The 22097-nt window shown below is 45.0% G+C and overlaps 1 protein-coding gene across 1 annotated transcript; it reads right to left on the bottom strand.

Annotated features, from left to right (window-relative positions):
- Positions 1–296: 296 nt before the first annotated feature.
- TSPAN2 (tetraspanin 2) lies at positions 297–21170 on the bottom strand. Its single transcript, XM_061362759.1, has 8 exons — positions 21008–21170; positions 19329–19431; positions 6720–6817; positions 6223–6297; positions 5597–5698; positions 4380–4454; positions 3637–3720; positions 297–1772 (listed from the first exon to the last, which is right to left on the bottom strand). The coding sequence occupies exons 1-8, from the start codon at positions 21074–21076 to the stop codon at positions 1707–1709; spliced, it is 672 nt and encodes a 223-aa protein (XP_061218743.1). The 5' UTR covers positions 21077–21170; the 3' UTR covers positions 297–1706.
- Between the last annotated feature and the right edge of the window lie 927 nt (positions 21171–22097).

The following is a 22097-nucleotide window of genomic DNA, read 5'->3' as shown; positions in this document are numbered from 1 at the left end:
TGAGGGATGTGTATTCTACACAAATGTGCACTAGAATGCACGCATTTTCCGAAATCCCATTTCTTTCCATCATGTTTCCATGGCATAAAGACCCCATGACTTGTAAATCCAAGTCCTGTTAGACAGCAGGGACCATTTTGATGAGAAATGTAGTTTAGCTGAATTCTTTCCCATCACGTATGGAGCAAGTGCATCAGAAATCTGATCTAGTGATCATGAGAGAGCCAGAGCTGCTCTGTGGGTATCATCAGCAAAAAGCTGTTTTCTGAAATGGTGAATTATCTTAAGCAAAGGAATTAAGAGATTCTGAGCCTTTGATGTAATTTATTTTTCCCCTTCTGGGGGCAGCCTTTCTCCCTTCTAGACTGTTTTAAAAGGAACATTCTGTTATGCATAAATATGACAAATAGAAAAATAAAAATATAGAAACAAAGGATGTAAACTCAAGCCCTGAGGTATTTCAAGCACACAGTGTAACATTTATACCTGACACACCATCAAAAGGTGCCATTAAAGAAAAAATGTGCTTTTTGGCTCTGTAAATATGTCCCATCTTTCTTTCCTGCCTTATACCTGCAAGAAAGGGAGAGAGGTTGAGGTAAGAGCCCCATGGAAGCTGTGATAGTCACAGAAGCAGAAACAGAGGATATTAAAGTGCTGTGTGTCTTCCCCTGACCGTTCTCACTCTTCAGTTGGCTTCCCCAGGCCAGTTAGATTCTACAAAGCTGCTGCTTTTCTGGCCATAGGCTCCACTCCTGCACCAGTGTATATCCTATATAGAGTCTTGCAGGGTAAAGGGACTTCTGAATAAAGATTTTAGTGGTCCCTTTTACTCAGATTTCTATCGTTTTTGGTGTGTATCTCAGGCTAGCACTGCACTTGCTCCCAAATGACTGCATTATCTTACCAGCTTCCCACCTCTTTCCCCCTCTTCCTTTAGCCTGGATCTCCTTGGATGTATTTCCTCTCCCAGAGCTTTCTGCATTTGCATGAAGGGTAACAACACCAAATCCAGTCTGCATGCCAGTGGTGCCAGTGGGTCTCCTCAGATGAATTCGAGTTTGCTGGAGCAGGCCTTTAGGCATTAGATTTGTTTTAATAAAGTCCAATTTTATTAATTCTACTCTGTGCAGGCTTTGAAAAGAACTATTACAAAATAGATCCTAGATCTCCCTTTTTAAAGTGGCATTTGTTCCTCTGCTAACCCTTGGCAAATGGGCTGGATATGAAGGGTTCCAAGCGCTGTGTGTATGTGGGGTGTGCACACTTTTGCATAGTGAGGCTCTGGAAGACTCTGCCTGCAAACATGCGTACACAGCACAGTCCATTTGCACATGCTTACTTAGACAAGATACTGCATCTACAGGTACCTACTCATGTACGTATGTATTTGTAAGGAGAGATATGCATGTGCTTACACAATGTCTATTGATGTGTAAACTCTTAATTGCACATATACAAGCATTAACAATTAAATTAGTCATAGATGCACCTTTGCTTTTCATTACAAAGAACATTTAAAACCCCTTTTTTTTCACTTCGGTTTTACTGTAACTAATACAATTCACCTGCTCCTCTAATGGGATATTTACCCTCATTATGTTAAAACACTGATTAAAATGTATTACAATTATTAAATTGGGTAGAAGAGCACTTCTTGTAAGCTTAGTCTGGAACTCCTGGGACATAGTTGTGCAGTGACAGTTTTAGATCATGTCTCTTGTGTTACGGATCGCACAGCACAGAACCATGCTGAATATCATGCCAAAGATCTAGAAGAGAAGGGATGTGATTTAGGGATCTACTTACAACACAGTTATAAATTAGTCCGCATATCAGAACAATCTGAAGGTTGTAACTGCAGAGTAGCAGGTGGCTGCTTCCGTCTACAAACCCCAAGACATCAGGCAGTTAACATCAAAGAGATTTCACCGATACTCAAAGCCAAGATTTTATCGCTGTTCTTTGTCCTAAATGTTAATGCCAGCAGAACAGCCCCAAACATTAATGTTATTAACATAAATTTCACTGTGACTATTGCTGTTATGCCTGGAATTGCTTCAAAAGGTTCTGAATTTCATAATGCTTAACATGGAATATTGTATACATATTTGAGCAAGAGCAGAGGAGGATTCCAGAGGAACCAGGTCTGGTGCTGAGCATTTTGGTTTTACAGAGAAACCAAGCTCTTAACAGTTACAACTCAAGACCAAGGCTCTACAGTAAATATAAAACTCTATCTATGTTAGGGAGCTGGGTAACTAGAGGGAATGTCAAAGAACAGTGAGTGTTGCCAGAGGCTCCAGGAACTGCTTTTTTGCTATAGTTTTAGCAGCTACCTCCTGAGGCTTCATTGCTAATGACTGAAGGTGAGCAGTACTATTGGGCAGTTACACCACTGAGTTCATATCCCCTCCCCACACACCTCCCTAATGAAAAAGGAGGCATCTCACCATGCTCATGAAGTGTCAGAAACAAGCACAAAAAAAGTGTCCAGACATGCTTCTGCTGCTGAAGGGGTTATCATTCCATAGCTTCTGCTTTAGCTGAGGTGGGAAGCCATAGAAGACAGATTCCTATTTCTAGTGTATGCTTGGTGAGCAATGAGGTTACTGGAACTCTGTGTTGCTTTGCTGTATTTTTGGGTGTGCATTCACATTTTGTACAAATCACAGGATTGTTTCATCCCCCTTCCCCATGCCGTGGTTTCTTTTACTTGCATAAAACCTTCATCTGCTTTTAAGTTTCCACCTAAGTCCAGGAACCTCCTGCTCACCAAATCAGCTAAAGGTGTATTTCTTTACTCATACTCTGGTTCCTCAAGCTGCTTCAGGCTACTGCTGGTTTCTGGGCCTGAAGGAAGGCATGGCACAAGCGCTGGAAACGCCTGTTCGACAGACTGCCCGACCTGCCACATCCTTGCGGCAGGGTGACATCTATTGGTCACAGGCGGAGGAGCAAACCTTGGGAATACAATACACGCTTGGGGGAGAAGGCGGACTGTAAGGGAAGTTACTGATGCTTTGATGACACAATTTGGTGAAACAGCTTCTGTAACTAGAGGGAGGTTTAGGAAAGAAATGTTGCTCTGAAAACTCTGCAGTTTAAATAATGTTCCTTTAACAAAATACCTACTGATCGCTGGGTCTGTGACCTAGGAGAACTGTTACTAACTATCCTTTGCACTGAACCAATGCTAGAGCCAGCAGTTTCCTGGAAAGCCATTTCTGTACAAAGGTTAGGCACCGTATTCTTTATGAAATCTAAGGAACGGATCCTTAAAGGGCCTAAAGCGTCAGTCTGCAGTTGTTGTGGAATAGATTAAATCCTTCTATAGCCTTTTGATCTTCAGTTTGGTTCATGGGTACTCCATTTCCTACTATTACAACGAAGTAAGGTTGCCATTAGATACTTGGGGCCCTGTCTAAGGGCACAAAATGAACTGCTAAAACAAAGTTAGGCAAGTCTGCTTGCACCAATGTGGGCAGTTCCCAGAGAGAGGATGTATTGAAAGTGATAGGAATAGCTTCACCTTTGAGGGATCTTGCCAGTTGCTGTAAGACACCTTCCACAATGCTTTGAGGAAGAGACAGGGTATTGGGCTCAGATAGAGATTTGAGAATGAGAAGTACTCACTGTGATGCCAGCAATTGCAATTCCAACAATTCCGACTAAATGCAGATTAGCATCAGTTACTTTCTGGATCTCAACCAGGCAGCTCTGTTAAAAACAACATGGAAAGATCTTTATTCCTAGAAAAAGATAATCCAAGCAGCTCTGAACAACAGATATTAGGAAAAATATTATTGCAGACACTGTATTAGTTCTTCCATCTGTGTCTTGTGTTTTATAGGACAATTTTCCCTGAGAAATCTGTTCCCTGTACTGGCTGACATAGACAAGTCATCTTACGGTTTTCCTTAAATTTAAAACCCTTTCTATAATGGGCCATGCCAAATCAGGAAGTTTGTCCCTTCAGCTCAGCACTGGACTCGCAAGCAGATTCCACCCAAGACAAAACATAGTATTCTTCTTAAGACCAACAAAGTTCCTAGTCAGGAATCTCCTTGCAGGCAGCCTTCGCAGGGCTTTACATTTAGGACTGCTGTTCTACTACATCCCTCCCACTTTTCAGATGACGTAATATTGCCTCAGCTACCATGGGATACTGTAAGAAGGCCTCAGCAATGAGGGCTGGGTATGTTCAGTACAACTTCCAACTTACTTCTGCCTCCATGCCGCTCCATTTCATATGGATTTTCATGCTGGCACTTGTAAAAAGGAAGTTCTTCCTTTCTTTTACTTATAGAGTGTTTTCAATTTTACTAAACAATTGGCATAAAAAAGTGATTAGATCAACCAGAACAGAGTATACTTGCCTTTGGCAGCTGAATATTCTCTGGGCAGGGTAGTCCCGTTTGTTGTTCTATACCATCTTTACCACAACATTGGAGCTAAATGAGGGAGAGATGAAGGATCAAGGAAGGAGAAAGCATAGACTGGTTTCATACTGAAGGTGAAACAATAGATAACAACAAAAAGAAACAATACAGAACAAGTAATAAATAAATTCCCTATATTAATTGCTACTTCCAACTCAAAAATCAGTTTCAGTTGTCTGAAGCCATAGCAAACAAACAGATTTGTATTAACAACTTCCAGGTAGGGTTTTTGTTACAGATCTCGGAGCAAACTTGTGGATTTTGGGAAAGCAGCTCCCTGGCTTATAGGGAAACAGGAGCTGTTAAAGGGAGAAAGCAGAAAGTTCAAATAGCACATGCAGAATCATGTGTAACACACAGAAGCTGCAGCAGAGAATGCCAGAATCTTTAGTTCTGACAAAACATAGTTGGGTTTGGAGACAGTAATAAATCAGAGTTTCAGAGGGTTTGTTTTTCCTGTTTGCCTATCTCCCACAAAATGCTTGGAATTCTTTTTTTTTGGGTCAGAAATAACAACTATGGGAGAAGGACAAGAGGGTCTGAGGTTGTGAAATGTTTGTTCTAAAGAACGTGGGAATGCTGCAAGAAGCAACAAAGCTTGGGCTTTATCTCTGTGGGAGGCAGTGTAGATATAGGGTGGACACAAACAAGATTCAGGAAGTCGCAGGTTCCAGTTGTGATTCACATACTAACTTATTGGGTGGCCTGAACCGAGCCACCCATGTGCTTTTGCTTCTTTACCTACTTGGTTCAGTCAGTGACAGGATCTGCCACACTGGAGGTCCTAGGACATGGGTCAATTTTGTCTCTGACAAATGCACAGAGATTCAGTCCTTTATCTCAGTCTACATTTGTGAATATTTCTTCCTGGATTTTAATATCCAGAAGGGCCATAAGAGTTGTAGTTTCTGTACAAAATGGTCCAGAAGCATCAGCTGAAGTTTAAAAGCCTGGCCATTTTCACTTTCAAAGGTAGGGGTCACTTGGGAATTCTGACAGAGCCATTAGGAAACCAGGTTGTGAGCCTCTTGATCCATCCTAAGTAGCACTCAGTTCTGTTCTTTCATACCTCAGTGGGAGGCATTCTGAATTTAAAAGGTAATGTGATGGTAGAGTAGCAACATAAGGTATTAAAGCTGAGGAGGACTACTCACAGCCATGTGTAAGTGATAGATAGTCCTGTTGACCTTCCCCCCTGGGTTTTTCATATAGTCATCATAAATGTCTTCATAGATCTTCTGGGCTTCCTGTATTGCCTGCAGAAATCAGACTTTTCATGTGAGTTACCTGCGATCCACTGCAGACTTCAGCTTGTGTCATCAGCCTCCAGAGCAGAAAATGATGCCTGGTGAACTGAGGTACTGGGATTGGAAAGACTGGAGGTTTTGTGGCCTGATGGCATTCAGAGGGACTCTGCATGGGTCAGAATATACATCTGCTGTATTCTGTGTTTTGGTTAAACACTGTTAGTTGGAGAAGTTTACTGCTTGAATCTCTCTGCCCTTTTCCCAAGCAATGCCCTCTTATACAGGTCTACTTGATGTTCCTGGTGGATGTGAGGTTGAATGACACCTGCAGATTTTCTTTAAGGGGGGGGGATGCATCCCTTTTTGGACTGGTGGTAACACAAACTCTCACTGACTCCAGATAAGAAAGTCAGAGAGTCTTCCTGGGAAAAGTCTTCTGGAAATGTTTGCTATGCAAGAGCCACACTGTAGGTCACTGCATGCCAGGGTCTGTAAGTACCCATTGATTACGTTAGAAGTTTCTTGCTACTTACCACTTTCTTGCCTATAAAGGCAAATACTCCAGCAGTGATCTCGGCTGCAAATATCACCAACAAGCAAGCAAAGAACTGCAGAGAAAGAAGAGAATCTTACATTACTAAACCTTGCACAATACTGCTTTACATACACTGCCAGTCAGTCCCTCATCCTGGCCCAGGCCTCAAGAGCTCACACAGTAACCAAAAGGAAGCTGGTAGCAGGGGCTGTAACAAAGGGTCGGGTGAGATTTCTTGTTATATGGGAACTGAGGTGGAAGTGGCAGAGATGTGGCTCAGTTGGTAGCTTCAGAAAAGCCAGAAGGTAATTCCAGCATGTCATATGAGACAAGCAATGGAATTTCTTCATGTATGGAAGCTCCACATTTTCACAGCCAGTGAAAAGACTGAAGGCTTTCCAGGTCTGGGACAATAAATATTTTCCCACTAGTGACACATACATGCTTTGGGATTATCTTGCTATGCAGCCCAGGCCCTTGAAACCTTTTACTTACTGCTCCAAGTAAGCACTGAGACTCCCGCGCTGCTCCACAGCACCCAAAAAATCCAACTGTGGTCATGAGAGCCCCGGCTCCCACCAGCACGTAGAGTCCTGTGGAAAACCAGAGTCAGAGGAGGATTTAAGAAGGTTTCACTTCCCAAAGGCTGCTACCTCTTTTGTGAAAACCACATATTTGTACGTAGCAATGGTCTCTGGCTCTCACAAAGAGCATCTGTACCACAGAAAACTTTTGCCACAAAACCCCAATGATTTCTTCAGAATACTTGGGGAATTTCAGGAAGACAAATGAAAAGACTCCTACCTCCCAAGTTTCCTGTCCCAAGGGCAGCTCAGTCCAGGAGGAGCAGACACCACAGCATCCAGAAGTACCTTACAACTCTTCAGGGAGGAAAGTAAGGAAAAAATCCCCTCCACATTGGTAAAGGGCTTATTTCTGTGAAACCTGGAGATGCAAATGTGCTCTACTGCTGTGTAGGGGTGGAACTTCAAAAGCTACCTGGCAGTTATGCTCTATCCATTGCCTGGCAGCACGTAACAAAGGACTTTTGAAGACCTTTGGGAAAGGGTCCAGCAGTACAGTGTGATGCTCCTCTGGAATCAATGCCTTAGCTGATTGCTATTAGAAAGATTTGTACAAATTCTGGGGGGAAACCACTGAAAGCTGTTAGAAGTGAATGAAACAAGAAATTTGCACCCTCTGGTGAACTGAGTGACAAGGAACAGCCTGGGAAGGTGGGGTGTGGTGGTCATAAGCTCAGCAATAGTCCTGAGCTTGATCACTGTACAGAATGGAAACTTGTCTGCAGTGATTTGGAGCATGGCACCTTCTTTTATGAGCAGTAGCTGCTTTATTGTCTGCTGGGCAGACATGATCCAGCATCTTTACTCTTTTTTCCTCCAGCATACCAGGGCCAGTGTTAGAATATGAGAGAGGAGCAGCTTTTAAAGGTTCATATTATCAGTGCATTATGATCAGAAGACTTGGAGACATGGGTCAGTGGTGCCCTTGGCAGTGCTGGGGAACGGCTGGACTTCAGCTTAAAGGTCTTTTCCAAGCTGACTGATTCTATGGTTCTGTGATTCAATTCCCTCATGCCTCTTGTTGAAGGGTCAGTGGAGCTCCAGGCTGTGCACACTAGAGGGCACAATGAGCCTTCCTCCCGGTTTTCACTACCAAACTTGTGAGGAAACTTTTAGTCCCCTCAGTTACCAACTTAAACATTGTTTTACAATCCGATCCAGATCTTTAGGGTTAACAGAGCTGCTGGCATTTACTATCAGCAGCCCTTGTGTAACCTACACGAGAAAGCCCTACAAATGACAATGTGCAGTGGTTGTTAGGAAAATGAAACCCCAAACAAAAGAGTCAGTACATGAGTACAGAGCATCCCTCTCTGCCACACAGCTGCAGCCTGCTTTGAGAAGACAAACTCCTGCCTGCTGCCACATCACTGTCTAGTCACTGGGTATCAGCCAGATATTGATCCCAGCTATTGTGATCCTTCTCCTCCCTCCATCCTTCTTGCCCTGGTACCTTTCCTGTGCCCAAAGATTGCTGTGAGGACACAAGTTCTGCTAAACAGCACTAAACTGGTTATCATTAATATGGCTTTCCAGGTCTGTGATGGGATATGTGGGATTTTCTGCTTGCTGAATGTTCTGGCAGTTCATATTCTGTATTTCCTAAATTTTTAATATTCAGCATCTTGTGACTTACCAGGACTGAGCTAATAATTGCACACACAACAGTGGGTTTTACTGAAGGAGGGGTATACAAAGTATATATGGCTCAGGAGGGAAAGGTCAGCCCCTCGTGGAAGAACTGGCAAAACCAAAACCTCCTCGCAGGTGCAGAACCTTCTGTTGAGTTGCCAAACACCAAAACTGCCATTTCCTGAGATCTCCACAGCAACAGTGTAACTACAAAGATGTTTCCTGGACCTTTTTCTGTGTATCCCTCCCTACTCCAGTCCTTGTACTTACTTATTGGGCAGCTCAGCCAAGAGACTTTCGATTAAGGCGGGGAAGAAGTCTTCCCCTGGGTTTTTCATGCTTGTAGATAGCAAAGGGGTGAGACCACTCTCAGGAATTTGGATTTGCTTTTGTCTGAGGAACAGCCTGAACGTTTCCCTCGCATGACTCACACCACCTCGGGCAGAGCTTCCCTTTTAAGGCGTGTTACAGGAAGGCCTCACAGCACTCACTAAACAAAGCTGAGCCCACTCGAGTCTGGCCTCACAGCTGAGCCAGGCAGGAGCTTCAGAGCACCTTCTTCCATCCTCTGTTCAGGAGAGCTCATTCCGGACCTTGCCCTTTCTCAGCCTGCGGCTGGTAGTTGCTGATCCTCAGAGAGCTATTTCTTCAGTTTTGTGTCATTCTTATTTTTCGACCTAGATGTTTTTATTTGTCTGTAATATAGACCCATGTGTAATCTTTCACACAGGAATGAGACACTTGAAGAGCAGCTTAAAAGTAATTCACGGGGACTCAGCTTGAACTGTGTGGTCTCCTGGCATCCACATCCAGGTATCCTCAAGTGGAAGATGCTTTCCAGGGAGGGTAGCAAAGCAGTAGGTTCAACACCAACCTAGAGGTTGTAAGCACATAACGCAGGGACTTATATTTCTTTTCCTAGTGGGCTATATGCAGCAAGGTAGGCACGATCACCTCAAATTCTTAATAGGAATAGCTCTAAGCTGAAAAGTGAGACTCTAGAAAAGAAAGGATGGCAAATATATGGCACCCCTTAGAACCAGTCTTCACTAGTGCCATCATACACTGAGAGCCATCAAGTTAGCCCAGTCAGGATCAGCAAAGCAGACAAATCCAGGAATTTGGTGGTGGTAATGCATCACTGGGCAATAGTGTCATTTCTCAGAAGTATCTGAGCTTCAATACAGCCCATTCCTTTCCAAAAAGCAGGATGGAAAGCAAAGCCTTAATCAGCTTCTATTCATAAGTGCTTCCATTGTAAAACACAAAGCCTTGGCATAGCCTCCAATTTGGCATGTAAAGCACAGCAGAGAAACAGAAAAGGCAGTTTATAGGCACAAAATGGAACATATTTTGTAGCTAGAAATTCTGACGCATAAGAAGTTCACCACAAAGCTCAGCACGGCCAAAAGAAGTGTGCAAATGGGGTTGAGGTGAATGGGAAGTGTTGAGAAGACTCTAGCTGCAGCTTTTTGTGCAGCAGAAGTAAAAAAGTATGAGGTAGAAAGGAAGCAAAGGTTTGTGGCCTGTGTGAAATGTTCTCCTCTCACCTCTGTTCATTTCCTGAGGCTTAATTTTGTCACTCAGATCTGTGCCTGCTAATGAAGAGTTTGGTAACAATCTAGTCTTCGAGTTCAGTGGCAGCACACAGCCTGCACAGGAGCAGACAACAGAGGAAGAGGGGATCCTGAGGACAGGCACGCTGCTACATTACTAAGAGGGGGAGATACCAGCCATGTATGTGACTGCCTGTGGCTCAGGACTATATTGCAGCTGTGTGCAGGACACACAAAGGAGGTCACTGCCAGCCCCTAAGTGCAAAGGGGTAGAGAGGCATGTGCAAAATGCAATAGAAAATCAGTTGATGGAGCAGATGCAGCCAGGACACTGCTGACTCTAAGGGGTACTGGAGGAAATACGGGTTTCTTTGTAAAGACAAGAGGATGAACAGCTGCATGTCACAGCACTGGGGTATTTTTGGCCAGAGCCTATTCTCTTGACCTTGTTTGTGGGGCAGTACTCTGGTTTTGGGATGGTGGGTTGGTTTTTGGTGTTCTAGCTGTGCTAAAACACACCCCAACCACACAGGTTTTTATAAGCTGTGAAGAAAACTAACACGTGTACTTTTAGCAGTAAGCCAAGTGAAGGACATCTAATAACAGATTGATTTCCTTTCTGGCTAAAAAGCAGAAAGTGTAAGAGGGGAGGCCCATACTTCAGCAAAGAAGGGATTTGGAAAGTAGTAAAGCAGCAACTTTGCCATATACTTGTTTTGTTTTTTTTTTTTCTTATTCATCCCATGGGGAAAATCATTATTTCCTGAAAGGAAAATGTAACATGGGGGGTATTCCCTGTGAAAAATCTCAGTGGGAGGAATTCCCATTTTCTAGCAGGCTTTGCAATTACCAGGGAAATGAACAAGTTACATGGCGATCTCAGAGCAGCCTCTGGCTCCCAGTAGTGAAGAATGTCAAATCCGCAGCTCAGCAGAGATCTCTAGGTGGTCATCTGTGATCATGGCACAGAGTTCTTCCATAAGGTACTGTTTCCTCTGGATATGATACATAGGCCCTATTGGGGCTGTACACAGAGACAGCGGATCTGCAAGTGTGCAGAAGCACCTCTCAAGAAGGATGAAGGATTCTGTGTGCCATTTCTGTATCAACAAAACCTTTGTGACTTGCAGTGAATACAGAATTCCACCATTTTTAGACTAGGTAGAAGAGAAGGATGGGATTTTATAGCTGCTGACTGCAGTATGTCTTTATATGTATCAAAAGCGAGGGAGGGATCAGCCCCATCTTTAGAGTAATATCAATTCAAGACTGTTCTTTGTACCTGAGAGCAATGAAAAGGGAATGTGCAAATTTCTGCAAAATTAATCTGAAAGGAAATGCCACCAGTTCTTTAGTCTGTTATGTGGTGCTTGGACAGAGTGACAACGGTGTTCTTAGGTCCAGGGTCCCCCTGTGCTACTGTTGTAGAGATTCGTGCTAGGCAGAGCTGTGCACTGCCAGTGCTTGAAAAGAAAGGAAACGCCACAGCACAAACCAGGCAGGTAGGAACCTACTAATATGCACATTAAAACCACTGCTGTTGCAGACAGTGCATGAACCATCACCACCACCCCCTAGGCTGGTAGAGATCCAATTTCAGAGTCTGGAGTAATCCCTCTCCCAGAGGTTTGGTTTGGTTTTTCTTTCTTTTTCTTCCAAAATCTTACTGATGACTTTGAGATTAAAAATCCCTGTCTAGAGCCTACTGCAAAGAGCAGGAGCAGACATACACCGTCTCCCTGTCTGGTGTTATTTCACATGGGTTTCTTGTTTACCTGGCTGCTATGCTCACTTTCCATTCTAAATAATTCTGCTTTTCCTTTTCTGGGCTGAGTAACTAACACCAAACAAATTGCCAACTCTTCATACTCCACTGAGAGAACAGGCAGCTCTGTTCTTGCTATAAGGGATGCAGAGGCAGTGATTTCAGGAGCCCCAGAATGCAGCCATGATTGAAGAGGTTTTCCTGAGGTTGTATGTGCAGTACAGCCCAGGAGGGAGATGTGATCCTCCACAGAGGGACTGAGGCTCTCAAGGACCCTGTAGTGCAAATGCATTACTGGAAAAGCTGAGAAGCACATGTAGGAGCTGGGAGTAACAGGCCAGACAGCACAGTTGTGTATGCACATGGTAGCAAAGCTGGTTTCTGAAACAGGCTTATTACTAGAGATTACCATGTCTGTACTAAGGGATTTTTAGTATATTTATCCATAAAATAGATGTGTAAAACTGGAGAAGAGAGGCAGTATTCTGAAGGCAGGTAAATATCTGGAGAACTGGAACTTACTATTAATTTGAGCATAATGCACAGACGTAGTTAGATGTCTCGTGTGAATTCAACAGGTATTTTGGGGTTAATCTTCCTGGAACCACAGAAGCATTACAGACTGCTCTGTCAATACCTACTTCACCCAATACTAAGCTCACTGCAAGTCAGCTGTAATCAACATTCCTGTATTAGGTGGATCTGCTCTATCAGAATCCTGTGGCAATGGAATACTGTGAACACTGTGAAAACCTTCCTACTCTGGAAGTTATTCGTAGTGCACAGTACGATAATCATCTGGTGAAACTTCTTAGCACTCTCTGGTTTTATCGCATCCTTTATGACCACATACAGCACTCAGGGCACTGAGTGCATTAGAAAGTTACACAGTGACATTACAGTTTTTCAGTTGGATTCTCATTTCCTTTATTAAGAACTTCTGACATTTTATCTGCCTTTTGACTGCAGCTGAAGGTACTTTTGTCAAGAGTAACTGACAGTGAGTCTAAGGTCATGTTCCTGGGTGGCTACAGCGAATTCAAAGTCTGATAGTGTTTTATACTGCTTAGATTATCTGTTATCATTTGTGCCACACTGCTTTATTGATCCAGTGTTTCATCTGCCTTTTTAATGCTCAGTCACTTGGTATTCTGCAATCCTCTCACAATCCTCTCTAGATTAGGACACCCTGAATAATACTGCTTGTGAATATGTTTCCATGCAGACACCAGCAATTACACAGTTCTGATGCTTAAATGTACAGGCTCCAAACCAGAACACAAATGTGTTGTCCCCCCACAGCAGTAAAAAGTTAGGACTCTGCAGAGAGCTGTCTTTACCCTCTCCACTGCAGATAAAGTAAATGTTGGAACAGAACAAGCCAACTCTGTGAAAACTCTCTCTTTTGAACTAACACATCCCCAAAAGGAGCTAAGGGCTTTAGTTCGTTGTTGCTGTTTCATTCTTTTCCAGCAGACAAAATGCTTTCCTCTTACTGTTTTCAGAGTGGACAGTTCCACTGTTTCCAGCTCTGTCAGAATGAAACATGACACAGGAGATTTCCATTGGTTATACTGGTTTGGTTTTTTTTCCTGGAAGCCACTTCAGAGCCTGGCATCTCAAGCACAGTTTGGCCTTTTGAATAGAGCATGTATGAAGAACAAAACATGTAACCAAGAAAACCTGAGCATGAAGTGGTAAATGCCCCATTCCTGTCACTGTTCAGGGCCAGGTTGGACAGAGCCTTGGGTGACATGGTCTAGTGTGAGGTGTCCCTGCTGCTGGCAGGGGGCTGGAACTGGATGATTTTAAGGTCTTTTCGAACCCTAACTATTCTGTGATTCTATGATTCCTGGAGTTTACTGTGCTGCTACAGCAAGAAGAAACATCTTGATGTCTTTTTACTTCACACAGAACCAGTGGCAGGTTTATCCCCAGTCACTGAGGTCACTTGCTACTGGTGGCTGTTTCTGGAAGAGCAGAAGTGTTGAGCCTGTGGTGCCAGGCTCTGCAATGGGCAGTGTGACTGAAAATGAGGTACAACTGCTTGGTCACTCACTGAGGTGGCTCACACAGAGTGAGCAGCATTTCCTGTGACCAGGCACCAGGGTGGCTGCCAGGTGCCTACAGGAAGAAGAGGGTGCATCAAGAAGGAAGTGGCATAACTGTCAGTTCAACTGTTGCTGCTGTGTGGAACTGCAGAGCTTCTAGATAGCTACACCCAGACCAGGGTGGGAGAAAGGTTTAACCAGGAGGGCAGTTTAACAGGCAAAAATCTGCTCAATTATCATGCTCAAATGATAAGTCAGTCTTGGCATATTGCAAATATAAACCAGTTAACCTGAGATAGATGGACAGATTATTCCAGTAGAATCACAGACTAGTTTGAATTGGAAGGGACCTTAAAGCTCATCCAGCTCCACCCCCTGCCATAGACAGGGACACCTTCCACTACAGCAGCTTGCTCCAAGCCCCTGTGTCCAACCTGGCCTTGCACACTGCCAGGAATGGGGCAGCCTCAGCTTCTCTGGGCACCCTGTGCCAGCACCTCGCCACCTTCCCTCAAGGGAAGAACTTCTTCCTTATATCTAACCTAAATCTCTCCTGTTTCAGTTTGAACCCATCACCCCTTGTCCTGTCACTATGAAGAGCTGCTTTCCAGAATTCTTGTGGGTCTCTTCAGATATTGGAAGCTGCTATGAGGTCTCCATACAGCTTTTCTTCTCTGGGCTGAACCATAGGCGTAAGTAACTTGTTTTATCAGACCTCTAACTTTGTGCTGGCCTTGACTTTCCTTTGCAGGTGGGTACTGACTCTTAGGAACTGACTGCAAGGTTTTACAATCCAGTGCAGGGACTGAGGACTTTCGAACAACTTTCATTCTGAGTAAGGGTGAGATTTTTTGTGGGGTGGTGCTGTCATGTTTTTAAAGCAGAATTTCCAGTGCGGCCACTCGGAGCCACTATCAGCCTTTTCTAAACCAGTCTTCCTCAATACAGAAGAGATCTGCACACAAGATGATTGAAAGAAAGACAAATTCATTGTTTAAGTCTTAAGTACAGGCTAAAAGCCTCTAATGCACATGATAGCAGGACCATTTGATGCTCCTCATCTCTACAGAGAGGCTGCTTTGCCAGTGGTTCTCATTTTGAAGGCTGATAAGAGTTAGAGGCTATTGACTTTGGAGAGAAAATACTGTTGATGAAGGATATAGTGCTTGATTCCAAAATAAATGACTAGAACTATAACAAAATGAGGCACAGAAGGAGAGAATTGCTGTTTATGTGAATTTAACTGCTGGCCAACACCTTCCTGTTTGTATGGGCACCCACTGCTATGGAGAAAAAACTACTAATATCCTTCAACTCCAGACATGACTTCATATCCTCAGGCATGTGCCTTCTAACTGTACCTTTCAAAGCCAGCATGATCACTCCTGCTCTTGTAGACCCTCAGAGAAAGCCACAGCCACCCTGACAGTTTTGCGCACAATTGTTTTGGCCCTGATGAATGCCTGGACCACAGGTTGGCTCATGGAATGAAAGCAGAGAAAATGTAGCAAAGCAGAAAGTTTGTGCAGGAGAAGCAGTACTTCCGTGCTGGCAGTTATAAGAGCCATCCACATTTAGCAGCAGGACAAGGGGTGAGGGGTTCAAACCGAAACAGGGGAAGTTCAGGTTAGATATAAGGAAGAAGTTCTTCTGTGTGAGGGTGCTGAGGCGCTGGCACAGGGTGCCCAGAGAAGCTGTGGCTGTCCCATCCCTGGCAGTGCTCAAGGCCAGGTTGGACACAGCAGCTTGGAGCAAGCTGCTCCAGTGGGAGGTGTCCCTGCCCATGGCACAGGTTGGAGTTGGATGATCTTAAGGTCCTTTCCAACCCAACCCATTCTAGGATTCTATGATTGATTCATTCACATTTGTCAGGTTTTGTTAGCATTCCTGAGGGGGCTTGTTGAGTACATGCATTGCATTTTTATTGCTGCTGGCAGTGATGTGATCCTCTGCACTCCATTTATGAGGTCTACAGAGAGTTTGTCCTCCATTTTGCCCAAGGAACCAGAACAGACTTTCCTCTTCATCCGCCAAAAGCAAAGAGAGGAGAAAAGGTGTCTTGAAGTAACCCTTATAACCCCCATGTTATTTTTCATTGCACTCAGCAATGCTGACCTCTGGGGTTCACACAAACATCTTTGTTTTCCTTCCGATTGTTGCAAACTTTCTTGCCCAGCAGAAAACTCGGCAGTCTTGGCACAGGAGTCTTGAGAAAGATGAACAAGCTGAGGGAATTCCTTTATCCTACAGATCTTTTCTCCATTTGGTCAGTAGTGTCACAGGCAGCTCAGATAAGAGGTAACTGCCCCTCTACTGATCTTTGCTGAAATGGTCTTTTATTCTTCCTTTTCTTGTTCCTTTTTTTAGGAGAGGATTGTATGAAATCCACCAAAGCTGAACTGCCGTAAAGTAGGAAAGCTGCAGTTTTGCTTCACCACTTGAAGCACAGGCACAAAACATACTATGAGGTGACGTAACACAGAAACGTTGTGCAGTGGGAACTCAAACACTTGGGGAGCTGCAGAGAGAGTGGGTGGCCAATTTTAGGAAGCCACTCCAGTGTAAGATACATGTGGTAGAGTGAAGGAGGAGACTTCACGGGTCAGAGAGTTTCAATTCTTTAAAGTTGTAAGTTAAAAACCTGCAAGCTGCAGTGGGAAGAATGGATCACCAAACACAAAACCACAAGCAACAGATAGCTCAGAACACATATGTGTGCTTGACCTCAGCACTGCTGCCTCTGAGTTGTTCTCAAACCAACACAAACATTTCAGTGGCTGGAAAAGATGAACATGTCTGGTTGCCAAGTCAGAGCCCAACCTATTCCAGGGGGCAGAAAAGACTGGGCTGGGCTAATGGTAAAGAACAAGGCTATTTAAGGAGACTACTTCTGCCCTAATGGAAAATGAAACGATGTAATTATCAATTACTTTAAACTAAAACATTTCAGAACCAGGAAAATAAACCCCATCGCAAGGAAGCACAAGAGAGAAGCTGGTTAGACTCAGCTGGCAGTTCAGTGCAGGTACAAGAAGAGCAGAATGTGCTTCTCTTTAGAATCAAGAAAATGAGCTGTTTTCCACAAGATGCTGATTCTGGACAGTGCTTCAACCTACCAAGCAAACTCTGAATGCAGCTGCAGTGTTGTTCCAAGCATTGGCACAAAGCTGAGCTGAGCACAGCGTTATTGCAAGACAGACACAAAGCGGGCAGTGGAACAGAGCTACAGGACTTGTTTTTAAATCTATTGCCATATGTTTCTATCTCCAAGTCATATTGCTGATCTCTTTCTCCTGAAACCCTCTGGGCATCTGCTCCTTGTGTTCCATACTGAGAATTCCTATGCAAAAACTGAGCTCTCACCCAGAACACGTTACAGAGCAGACACATAGAGCCAACTGAACACCACTCCCTGTGAGAAGGGCCCAGTAGACGACTGTCAGGAGACTCAGAGCTGAAGTCTCCCAGAGAGGTAAAGCCCTTGAGCATGATGGTCAAGTGCGGCCTTGCTTGTTGCTAAAACCCACCCTTATGGGACTCATCACCATTCCTTTACCACTGTCTTAGTTACAGATTGTTACTAGCCTCAGACTCAGAAGTCACAACAACATTTAATATGATCTGTAAGGAGTGAGGGCAGCAGAAAATGTTTTGCTTTTGAACAGGAATGCTCCCTGTAGTAGGCACGAAGCCCACTACAAAAAAGGGCCAACACTTTGCTTTAGCAGGTCAAAAGTTCAAGTTTAAAAGAATCTTCAACATTTAGGTCCTGTTCCTTAGCAGTTCCTCTACTAGCAGCTACGTATTACAACGTGCAGCTCTGTAAATACATGTAACAGCCCCAAGAGTTGAGTGTTGCTGTATATGATGAAACTTTTACAAGAACATGCCCCAGGACTTCTCCAAATTAACTGCTCTGATCTGTTTTTGCAATTCCCATACAGGACTGAAGCAGATTAAATCTTGTAGAGATTTAAATACACAGGCACCAAATAAAACTGTGTTACAGTCTGCACTTGCAAAGCTGTGAAATGACCATGGTGCTTATTCACATCACAGGATCTATTATTTTCTGGCTTCTAACAAACCAACAGTACTTGATTTTGAAGGCCAGAACATCTTTCTGTCTTGTTGGATCTCCTGGGTCAAGAATAAGTGGATGAGGCAGGGAAGAGCTCCAAGATAGAGCATAATAAATTCAATAGGTATAAACTGGACCTGGAAAGGAAGTTGGTGATCTAATAGCAGCTCAGATGAGAGAAAACATAAATCATACTTCCTGGCTCCGTGTCAGTGGAGGTGCTACAGGATAACCCTCAGGTCCCCATCAGATTTTCATCTGAATGGTTTTATTCAGCCTCTTGAACTTCCACGAAACTTCACTGGGTGTAATAGTCTACCCATCTGTTCCAAGGCACTATACAGGCAGCTCTGTGCCTCCAGCCTGGCTGCATATGTTAAAGAAACCTGGGGCTAGAAGTGTGGTGTGGCAGAGTCAAGGTCTCCTCCACTAAGAGAATTGGGGTATTTAAAGTCACTGCATAGCTCAGGCAGTGTTCCCAGGATGGGTAACTGACTGCTACAGAACTTCTGGGGTCACCTTCTATTCTTGGCTCCCTGTCAGAGTGTTTTGATGGACAAGGCAGGACAGGGGATTCATTCACACTTGGCATTTGTAGATGGCAGAAATGTTTGTATCAACTGAGTGAGTCCATCTTCAGGTGTGAGACATTAAAACAGACAAAAAAGGGACTCTTCTGGCCTAAAAGCATGTTGCAGTTGCCAGTGGACAGAGAAACACAGCTGCTGACAGTCCTAGAGAGCTGCTATTTAAGGATGCTTATAGATACGGAACAGGGGTGGTGTTTCCAGAAAACCCACTGGAAATCCTTGGGAGAAAGAAGATTATCTTAAATGCCTAAAATTAGATATGACCAATACCAGTTCTCTAGCCTGGGGAGCTACTGATTCCTGTCTGGGCTGGACAAGCAGCCCTTGGGATGACTGAATACTGGGGGTGTATTTTTACTTTTCAGCTGTGGAAGGACTTGCTCTGATACTTGAAAGCATCACTCAGGGCCCCTGTGTGCAGACACAGGGAGAATGGCAAGCAAAAGCTTTCCTGCTGCACTGGTGGTAACACCATTCAGAAGTGATAGTTGTTTCACTGGTTAGCAACTGCACAGAGAACTCTGGAAGGATTTTTTTTTGTGAGCCCCATGTTCCAAGAGTCTCTGACCCATCTCAGCTTCTATTCCAACAGCACAATTCACTTAGGATCCGTGAGGGCTTGAACAGGTCTGAGAGAAGGGTTCACTTAGGCCTAAGGAAGTTGATGCCAAGCAAAGAAAGGATGAAAACCATCATGCACATGACACAGAGCACCAGAATGTCCAGTTTTGTGTAATTCAGGCCAGGAATTGTTGGCCTTCATATAATTCAATGCATAAGGTATGTCACATGCCCCAGGATGAAACCAAGGCTAGTCTGCTGTCATCACAAGCATTTTAACTTACCCATGAAGAAATACTCTGGAGACCTTTTGTCTGAAGCAATGTCTGCCATAACCCCACCAAACCGCAGCCACAGCCCAAAGGCAATGACAGCCAGTCCTGCCAGCTGGAAGAGAAACACACCAGTCACTGCTTCAGGAAGGGTTAGCTGGGGAGCATTAAAGAGGTGTTACTGGTACCTTGTACTTTCTTGAAATCCCACAACTTGGGACTGCACTGTCGGAAAATTCAGTTTTTGACAATGAATTCCTATTAGAGTGCAATGTACTTCTTTCTTTCTTTCTTTCTTTCAGCTCTTAACCATAGTGGCGTTTGTGAACTTCCACTCTTCTTCTTAACCCTCACAACTGCACTGTGGCCAGGCAGGAGGACACGCAGGGCCTCAGTCTGGACTCAAGATGCTGTTACTTTAGGAAAAGCACCTTATTGGGAAGTCTGTGACGAGGAGTTAAGCCCTGCTTAACAGTGATGTACACCAAACTTTGATGATGGAAGTAACTTAATTGACTTCCATCCCTGGCAGTGTTCAAGGCCAGGTTGGACGGGGCTTGGAGCAACCTGCTCTAGTGGAAGGTGGCCTTGCCCATGGCAGGGGGTTGGAACTTGATGAACCTTAAGGTCCCTTCAACCCAAACCATTCCATGGTGATGATGATGATGGTGATGGTGATGGTGATGAATGCCCCCAGTCCAGCTGAGGAGTTGGTTTCTCCCCTCTCAGTGAAAAGGCAGATAACAAAACACAGTACTTGCCACTTTTGTGAAACAACATAACACAAAGCTTTGTCCTTCTCCTGACTTGCAGCTGCAGCTGGGCAACATCACCCTGCTCCTCCAGCTTGAGCACAGCAGCACTGTGTACCCGGAGCTCGCAGTGCTGTCACCAAGAGGGAACAGCGTTTGGTTTAACTGTGCTTCAAGCATAAAGGAGACAAAAGCCCAAAACTCTTTGCTCCAGAGAGGCTGAACGAGATTCTTTTGTGACTTCTTTTTGAAAAACAGTGAATGAGAAAGAAAGACATTTAAGAAGATAACATTGGTTATTGTTATCCCTTCTGGAGGGGAGAGCACAGCATGAGGGAATGTGAAGGAAGGAAAGAAAGCTTGACTTCAGCAGTGCTATGGAACCGAGACCATTAAAGGTGCAATGAGGGCAGAGCAGGTTTAGCACTCTAAAGCTCTTGAGGGTTCAGCAGTAGACACTTTATTGCCCCATTAGTGTAACTTTCAGCAAGATAAGTGCAGTCTGATGCAAGGGCTTTCTCTTAGGATGAGCTTGGGAAAGTAGTGGCTGTTGGCTTGCTATTTGAAATTACATTATTAAAGAGCATCCTGATGCTGTGAAGGAGTATTCCGCTGGAATACAGTGTGGGACGCTAGAAAGCGTCTCACAGCCTCCTGTTGTTGGAAATGTAATTCTGGTTGGGGAAATGGGTACTAAATTACCGGTTAGGAAAGGTGGTGGCTTTCCTCAGCAGTGGCATCTTACAGCAAGTACCTATTTCCCCAGGGAGAACTCCAACCCTACGGAGCGAGTAGAAGCCGAGGCAGAGGACTCGGTCAGCCCGTCCCGGGGCCGGCCCCTGCCGCGGGCAGCCCCGCACCCGGCACCCCGCACCCCGCGCTCCCCCCCGGGCCCCGCAGCAGGTGCGGCGGCTCCTCCCGGCCCCGCTCGACGCTCACCCAGAAGGTGGTGTTGAAGATGCACAGCAGGATCTTGATGCAGCGCATCCCCCCGCGCCCCGTGCCCATGGCGGGCGGCGGCTCCGGCAGCGGCTCCCGCGGCGGCGCGGCTCGGCCCGGCCCCGACTCGCGTCGCCGGCGGCTCCGCGCGGGGGGGGCAGCGGGGCGGTGCCGGGAGGCAGGTGCAGCGCGGGGCGCGGCGGGGGCGGCCCCAGGGCTGCTTTCTCCTGCCCTTCGCGGCCTTCCCTGCGGCTCCGGGCCCTCTGCCCGCCCGGCGGGGCTCCCGCGGGGTCTGGCCGCTCCCCGGGCGGGGCTCGGCGGCTGCGGAGACACGGAACAAACCCCGCGCCGGCTCAGTAAAATCCCTCTCTGGTTCCCGGGCGTGTGCTCGAGGCCAGGACTTGAGACCCTTAAATGCTGAAGCTACCAGAATCCGTACCTGCCCAGTTATGAGCAAGGTTGCAAATGTGATGGGTGAAGACAGGGTAGCAGAAAAAGCGCCACTCTCATTAGGACTGTTTTCACTCACACTGAAACTAACAGCCCCTGAAGTTCATTTTCCAATCTCTGATACTCTTTAGTTCTCAAGGTTTAACTCAAACACTTTGTTTTGTTTTTCAGTGGCTGTTTTCTTTCCCAGTCTTCAGAAAATGAAGTCTGAAGGTGCCTCTGGGGCTTCAGTGTAAGCATAAGGTAAGGCAGTCTCCTGAGGGGTGAGGTTTTTGTGTTAAGCATTTCCTCTTGGTGTTTAAGGAATAAGCCATTAATTTTCTGTTTTGTGCTGTATTGAGATAACTCAATAGTCAGTTTTACCCATCCAGATTGTTGTCATGTTTAGAATCATTTTTTCCACAGGGTGTGTATGGAAACCATGCAAAAAGGCACAGGGAAAGGTGCTGTGGTTATGGTATTTCGACTGCAATTACACTGACCTAATGATCTGGTAACACTGGAGGATGGTGGAGGTGGTTTCTGTTTTCACTCACTTTGCTGTTTATTCACAACTGCTTTCAAGCCTGGCAGCAACTGGGGAAAATCATCCCAAATAGTTTATTTGCCTTGCCCTGGCAGAGTTTTATGAAGAATCTCT

Source organism: Neopsephotus bourkii, unplaced genomic scaffold (assembly GCF_033783945.1).
Source record: "Neopsephotus bourkii isolate Nb327-2 ecotype Australia unplaced genomic scaffold, CSIRO-AGI_Nbou_v1 NB_1139, whole genome shotgun sequence".
Classification (NCBI taxonomy): domain Eukaryota; kingdom Metazoa; phylum Chordata; class Aves; order Psittaciformes; family Psittacidae; genus Neopsephotus; species Neopsephotus bourkii.
The sequence above is the reverse complement of the archived record's forward strand: the minus strand, read 5'-3'. Positions and strand labels throughout refer to the sequence as shown.